Source organism: Gobius niger, assembly GCF_951799975.1.
Source record: "Gobius niger genome assembly, chromosome: 18".
In the NCBI taxonomy this organism is placed as follows: Eukaryota; Metazoa; Chordata; class Actinopteri; order Gobiiformes; family Gobiidae; genus Gobius; species Gobius niger.
The window spans coordinates 3028223-3036078 of record NC_136869.1 but is presented as its reverse complement, the minus strand read 5'-3'; the positions used below and the strand labels follow the sequence as shown (position 1 = coordinate 3036078).

At 37.6% G+C, this 7856-nt stretch overlaps 1 protein-coding gene across 1 annotated transcript; it reads left to right on the top strand.

Annotated features, from left to right (window-relative positions):
* The first annotated feature begins 4700 nt into the window (after positions 1 to 4700).
* emc9 (ER membrane protein complex subunit 9) lies at positions 4701 to 7856 on the top strand. Its single transcript, XM_079576618.1, has 5 exons — positions 4701 to 4904; positions 4977 to 5053; positions 6476 to 6545; positions 6621 to 6715; positions 7525 to 7856. Exons 1-5 carry the CDS (start codon positions 4710 to 4712, stop codon positions 7703 to 7705), a joined length of 618 nt encoding a protein of 205 aa, XP_079432744.1. The 5' UTR covers positions 4701 to 4709; the 3' UTR covers positions 7706 to 7856.

Here is a 7856-nt window from a genome sequence, read left to right as displayed (position 1 = left end):
CCAGTCCAGGTTTGCCCCAAACTACCACTCACAGTGAGTCCGGCTGACACTGTGGCTCCGCCGGCTCCGGCGTCAGACGCTGCTCCAGGCACAGAAACGCACTCGCGAGAACAGAAGTGCGCGGGTTTCCCGCTTGGAGCGAGTTTACGTGATGATTAGCCCCGGATATACGTAGTTTTTGTAAACAAAAGCCGTATTTGCCAAAAACAACGACTCCTCAGTGAAGTGGATGCTTTAACACACTACTGCCCCCGTGTGACCGGTAATGGAGAAATGTTTACATTTACGACGTTACGTGCGTGTACAGGTGGTAAACGAGACCAAATAAGGAGCGAGCAGATCGATTTCTTTCCTCACGAGACCAGCTTGATCCGCTGGGGCTCCGGCGTCCGGCAAAAATACACTTCTTGCGGATTCTTTCCATTGCCGCCAGACGGCCTCGGTAGCCGGACCCGGACTTCGCGGAGCAGTGTGAGTCTGCAACATTGGTTTGAATGACTTTCTAAGTTCGCGGATACCGTAAACGGACCTTAAACGGATTTAATGTGAGCCGGGGGTAAAGTGAAGATATTACTGTGCGGATTTCGAACTACTCCTGGTATCCTTACGCCTTAGAAAATCCACATTGTTTTATTTTAACCATGTTTAAATGGGGAAAACGTGGAAGAGTTTGGTAGCTTCTGTCTTCACCTGGTTTGGAGCTATAGAGGAGGAGAGGCTAAATGCTAACGCCGTCTGTGCTGTGTTTCCTGGACTGAGGACACACGTGAAGACCAGACACGTACACATGAACTCGTCTAAGCTCAGGTAAGAACATATCTCAGTGTGAAAAACGGTGGACTGTACCTTTAATAGTTACTGAGGATGATAGGATCATGATTTATGTAGTCTCCTCTGACTACGCTGCTGCTTTTTGGTGTTTGAGGTTTTACACCCCAGCACCTCATTTTAAAAATGTTAAGCTATGAATGTGTTTACAGAGACACCATGGAGGGTCTGCACTGAATCTTTCTCATTGTTTTATTCAATTCCCTCCATTGTCTTTAATACACAGTCCCTCAGGAAACATTTTTAATGCACAAATTTGTAATAGATTTTATTGATATAGTATTTTCTAAGAGTAGTTTTTGGAATGTTTTTCTCGATATAGTATTAATCAAATGTGTTTTTATTGAAAAGGGAATTAATGAGCTTATATGTTTTATGCACAATTGCACATTGAGACGTTTTTTTTTTTTTTTTTTGCATTCCCACTGTATTATAAAGTTTTGTAATTTGTTTTATTTTACCCAAAATGCACTATTTCCAGAGGTATTACTTTGTTACATTTACTGAAGTAGGTTTTTACAGTACATTTTGCTCTTGAGTTATTATTTTGGTACTTTGGTATCTTTGTTGTTTTTTGACAACATGGTCAGGCATGGGTTGCTTAGAGTATAGAGTATTGAGTATGAAGTACTCTATACTTTAAGCCAACAAATAATGGTTTGATCATACTCCGTTAAATTTACACAAGTGCTGCACCTTTACCTGAGTAACTTTTTATTGTATCACGCAGTAGTTTTTGTTGCTGCTTGCTGGTTTATTTATTGGTTAATCAAACCATTGTTAGTAAATCTTTATGAAATTGAATAAATCTAAACATGATTTGCCTTGTGTTTTGTCCTGTCCTTTACTTTTACTTTAATATTTATTTTGACCACGGACTTTTGGACAGGAGAATTTATTCCATTTGCCTACCACAGCTTATGTACTCCACCAATAAATGACTAAAGGACTATATCTGTAGAATCCAGGAGAACCTTGAAGGCAACTTTATTCTGTTAAACCTATGAAGTAAGTTTATTGTACTAGTCCTAATCGTAGATTATTATAGTTACAGTAGCATAAATATTGCAGCTACAAGGAAGTTTTGTAGCAAGTTTAATTTTCAAAGTGCAGGAATGTAAAGAAAAAACATATTTCAATTATAAAACCACATAGGAGGTAAATAAAATCAATCCACAATGAAAACACTAAACGAACATCATAAATATCCAAAAACAAAGATTTCTAATAAAGAAAATCTCAAAACGGTTAATAAAACTGCTTCCGATCCACTTGAGGCGCTGTGGTCACAAACGTACGCAATGACAGCTGGGGCAATGACTGACAAACATTTCGTCCAATCAACATCCAGGATTTTCCCCAAACGCCCAATCAGAGAGCTTCCTGTACTATCTGGGCGGGTGTTATTCCAGGGAACTGTCAGGCTGTCACCGTTAGCTCAGTGCTAATGTTTCATAAATAAATTCATTAAAATCTTAAATAAACGGCCACGTTTTTCTCGTCTGAAACGCAGATCCCAGAGCAGGATTTTGGACGAAGAGAAGAGTGTATTTTGACCCGTTTACGGTAAGCTTTAATTGATATTTGCCTGTGATGCTAAAGTGCTAAAGCTAACAGCTAGCCCGATTCAACTTTATGGATTTCATCTTTGAATTCGTGCTGGAAAACGCTCTTCTCATTGACACATGATATAAAACACAGCAGTGGCTTCATTCACTCACGCATCAGCCTCAGTCTATTCATTTAACCAAGATTTAAGTGTGTTTGTCCATGTTTTTATGAATATCTGACTAGCAGAGAGAGGGTTCCATCAAAATGTTATCGGAATTTTATTTAAAGGCCCTATACCAGATTTTTGGATTGCAAACAATGAAAGGGGAAGCCACTAAATTAAACTAGTAGTTGTGGTCCAAACTCATTCATAACTTTCCTAATATATTTGTAGCATCCACATTCTTTACAAGGACAAGTTTAAAGGCAAATTTCACAACGTGCAGGGTCACTTTTCAGGGTCACGTTCACATAAATGACACAAAAATAGCCTGAAAGGTCATGAAACTGATACAAATGGTTTATTGTTTGATGCACGCTGTTTTCCCTACACGAATTTGAGTTTGCAATTTACTAAAGGAGGATAAAATCATTTTCATTCCATTTCTAGAAGTAAAATCAGGTATAGGTCCTTCAAGGTGGTATAAAAATTGCCGTTTTGAGCAAATGTCAGGGTATTGTGCAATAAGAGCAGATGCATTTAACAAAGGTGTTAGTGTTTAATACTATACATATAGCTGTTGACTATTATCCTTCTAAACATTATATTGCAGTCAAACAATAATGTTAATGTACACATGAATTGGTATTTATGTGTTTTTCTTGTGGCAATATCCTCTTAACGACTTAACTCCCACCTGACCCGAGCACATTTTTCCAGTTTGGCTTTACCCCAGTCCAAAAGCTTCTGGAAAAAAGCTGTGAAAAAAGCAACAAAACTGAGACAAAAACAATGATGGAAATGTGACAAAAAAGTGAGAAAACATTGGCAAAAAAGTGACAAAAAATTGATGAAAAAGTGGGAAAACTGTGACCAAAAAATGATAAAAATGTGGGGGGAAAATGACAAAAATGTGAAAAAAAATGACAGAAATGTGATGAAAATTTGACAAAAAAATACAAAAATTAGACGAAAAAAAATGACAAAAAAGTTACAAAAATGAGTTGAATACCCAACAAAAAAATGACCCTATACCTGATTTCTTTGATTGGAAACAGTGAAATAGGAAGCCATTAAATTAAAATGTTAGTTAAGTGGCAATAATGTTGCAACAAAAAGTGATGAACGCATGATAGAAACGCAACTAAAACGTGATAACAAAAACAAGGAAGAAGCTTAGATTAGTTTTGTAGGTCTCTTTTACGGGCCTATAGGCTGTGAGCTCCAGTCCAGAAGGTTTTAGATTTGGGTAAAACTGGAGAAAATGTGTTCGGTTAAGGTGGGGGTTAAGGGGATATTTGGTTAATTCAAGTGTGCATTAGTGTTACAATCATAAGAGACATCCAAAAGGTCAATCCACAAATGGTGACCCCTTATCATTCACATTAGTGACCAGTCAAACTGAATAATATGAGGAAAAACATCGCGATTGTCTTAACCCCTTAACTCCCACCTGAACCGAGCACATTTTCTCCAGTTTGGCTTTACCCCAGTCCAAAAGCTTCTGGAAAAAGGCTGTGAAAATGGCAACAAAACTGAGACGAAAACAATGATGGAAATGTGACAAAAAAGTGACCAAAATGTGACGAAAAAAACAAAACAAAAATGTGACAAAAATATTATTCAAAATGACAAAAATGTGACAAAAAAATGACAAAAATGTGACAAAAAAATAACAAAAATGTGACAAAAATATGATTAAAAAATGACAAAAATGTGACAAAAATGTGATAAAAAAAATAACAAAAATGTGACAAAAATATGATTAAAAATGACAAAAATATGATTAAAAAAATGACAAAAATGTGACAAAAAATAACAAAAATGTCACAAAAATATGATTAAAAATGACAAAAATATGATTAAAAAAATGACAAAATGTGACAAAAATATGATTAAAAAATGACAAAAAAAATGATTAAAAAAATGACAGAAATGTGATAAAAATATGATTTAAAAAATTGACAAAAAAATTGAAAAAATGTGATAAGAAATGAACGAAAAAATGAGGTTAAATATTGCAAAGATCATCTCCATTTCTCTAAAAATCAGTTTATGTCAAAACAAGATAATATAACAATGATTTTGAGAAGGTTAATTTTCTCGCTGCTTTACTCATTATTTCCTCTTCTCCGCTCTCACCCCAGTGTGGCCTTTGCTAGATCTGATAATGGGCGAAGTGGAGCTGTCCTGTCAGGCCTACGTGAAGATGTACCTTCACGCCTGCCTGTTCCCGCGCTGCAGCGTCAATGGCCTGCTGCTCTCCTCCAGCTCCACAGGGGGCGCCCTCTGCGTCACCGACTGTGTGCCGCTGCTGCACTCGCACCTGTCTCTGGCTCCCATCACTCAGCTCGCTCTCACACAGGTACAGACGTGGACCGAGTGAACCGCAGAACGTCACATAAACGGGCTGGTGTGATCTTTGCTTCTGCTGCAGGTGGACGTGTGGTGTTCACAGACGCAGCAGAGGATTGTGGGATATTATCAAGCCAACGCCTGTGTGTCTGACAGCAGGTACAGCCCTACACCAGCTACAAGTGATTCTTAAAGTGTTCAGTTTGACTAGATTGTGTGTGTGTTCTTGTGTGTGGTTTTAGGGTTAGAATTGGGTTAAGGTAAGGGTTAGGGGTGGGTGAGTGGTTGTGGTCATCTAAAACAGAAAAACAATAAAAATCTATATTAACAAACATGTGGGCAGGCTACATACAGATGTATAAACACGACCTGCAGTACCATCGAAGATCCACTAGTGGGAGCTCTAACAGTATAAATGAACATGCATAAAGCCATAAATCTCTAAATGATGGCAGTGCCAAAACAGGCCTAATATACATTAACCTCTTAACTCCCGCCTGAACCGAGAGCATTTTATCCAGTGCAGATTTACCCAAATCCTGTAGGCCAGTGTAACACCTCATTTGAAAGCTAAGATCTGCAAAACTCATCTAAATGGATCTTTTTCCTCACGTCATCACATTTTTTTTCTCCATTTTTTGGAGGGTTTCAACTCATTTTTGTAACTTTTTTGTCATTTTTTTGGCAATTTTTTGTAAATTTTTTGTCAAATCTTTCTTATATTTTTGTCACATTTTTGCCACTTTTTCCATCATTTTTTTGGCAATTTTTTGCCACTTTTTTGTTATTTTTTCATCTTTTTTTTTTTATTTCATCATTTTTTTGTCACTTTCTGTCATTTTTTGTCCATTTTTTGTCACATTTTTTGTAATTTTTGCCACTTTTTCATCATTTATTTGTCAATATTTCGCCACTTTTTTTTTTCTTTTTTCATCTTTTTTTTTTCATTTCGTCATTTTTTTGTCACTTTCTGTCATTTTTTTGTCATTTTTGTCAATTGTTTTGTCAATTTTTTGTGACATTTTTGTAGCATTTTTGTCATTTTTTTGTACATTTTTTGCCACTTTTTTAAAAAAATTTCATCATATTTTTTTCATCATTTTTTGTCAATTGTTTTGTGACATTTTTGCCACTTTTTCATAATTTTCATCATTTTCATCAATATTTTGCTCATTTTTTTGTAAATTTCGTCATTTTTTGTCCTTTTTGTCAATTTTATGTGACATTTTTGTAGCATTTTTGTCATTTTTTGTCAATTGTTTTGTGACATTTGTGACACCACTTTTTCATCATTTTTTGGGGTAAATTTTTTGTCACTTTTTTGTCACACCATCATTGTTTTCGTCTCAGTTCTGTCTTATTTTCTCACCTTTTTTCCAGAGCGTTTTGGATTGGGGTAAAGCCAAACTGGAGAAAATGTGCTCGGTTCAGGTGGGAGTTAAGGGGTTGAATCTAATCTGTTTTGGTGCCTCCTGGTTGCCTCCGTCAGGTGTTCTGGGCTGTGGTTCCTCCAAACACCATGGCCGGCTGGGTTTTAGTGATTTTAGTGATTTTTTAACTTTTCGTGTCTCTCGTTCGCAGCCCGACGCCCTGTGCCTTGAAGATCGCAGACAAAATAGCGGAACAGTTCGACAGTGCGGTTTTGTTAATGGTAAAGGACGTTCAGATTTGGGTAAAGGCGGTAACAGGACTTGCATGTGGATGACGTGTTGTGTCTGGTCTGCAGCTCGACGGCAGTAAGATGTCCCCGGACTACAGGGTTCCTCCCATCGTCATGTACGAGCGCAAGGACTCCAGATGGACGCTCAAAGACAAACACACGTGAGATATGGGAGGGCATCTGACACTAACGTACACATTTTAGAATTCTTTTTATGGTTTCTTTAACCTCTCACCACCTGCCAAAACCAAATGCATTCTCTCCTCTATGCCATTGTCGTCGCTTTTTATTTCCCTTATGTGTTTTTGTCACTTTTTTATTACTTTTTGCTGCTCTTCTGTCACTTTTTTGCTGGATTTTTGTCTTTTTTTTCTGCTGGATTTTTGTCTTTTTTTTGCTGGATTTTTTTATTTTTTTCTGCTGGATTTTTGTCTTTTTTTTGCTGGATTTTTTTATTTTTTTCTGCTGGATTTTTGTCTTTTTTTGCTGGATTTTTGTCATTTTTTCTGCTGGATTTTTGTCTTTTTTTTGCTGGATTTTTGTCTTTTTTTGCTGGATTTTAGTCATTTTTTTCTGATGGATTTTTGTCATTTTTCTGCTGGATTTTAGTCATTTTTTCTGCTGGATTTTTGTATTTTTTTTGCTGGATTTTTTTTATTTTTTTCTGCTGGATTTTTGTCTTTTTCTGCTGGATTTTTATCATTTTCTTTGCTGGATTTTAGTCTTTTTTTTTGCTGGATTTTTGTCGTCTTTTTGCAAAATTGCAAAAATTTGTAGAATGAGCTCAGACCTGTTCACCACAACTGCCTCTAAAATCCTGCACTGTCACTCATAAAGTCATGCACAAGCTTAATATAGAAGCTGCAGTTACACGTATGACCTGAGGTGGCAGTAGTGAGTATAAAATGGCCAACTTGCATCTAGAAAAACCGTTTCAACACGCCGCTCTTCATTAAACCCATGTGTGCAGGATCATGATGCGCCAGTGGGAGGAGACTCGCGCCGTGGCCTCTCAGCTCCTGGACTCCGGGGACCACGTGGCGCTCGTCGACTTCGACTCCCACCTCGACGACATCACGAGGGACTGGACCAATCAGAAGATGAACCACAAAATCGCCGAGCTGTCGTCGCCCGCCAACGGCACCATCTGACCACGCGAACCACCGAACAAGGGAATCACACTTTCAACATGAACAATAGACTCTGGACTGGGCCACATCCAAGCGTCACGGGTTTCGTGTCCTGACATTCCCCGCTCTTCAACCCCTTTCACAACATATGGTTATTTACCCAGTCTGTGGT

Excerpts from the sequence above, each read along its gene's own strand:
- emc9 (XM_079576618.1), top strand. The coding sequence starts at position 4,710 with ATGGGCGAAGTGGAGCTGTCCTGTCAGGCCTACGTGAAGATGTACCTT. Across the intron at positions 5,054-6,475 it reads GCCTGTGTGTCTGACAGCAG|CCCGACGCCCTGTGCCTTGA; the intron begins GTACAGCCCTAC and ends TCTCGTTCGCAG. Across the intron at positions 6,716-7,524 it reads ACGCTCAAAGACAAACACAC|GATCATGATGCGCCAGTGGG; the intron begins GTGAGATATGGG and ends CCATGTGTGCAG.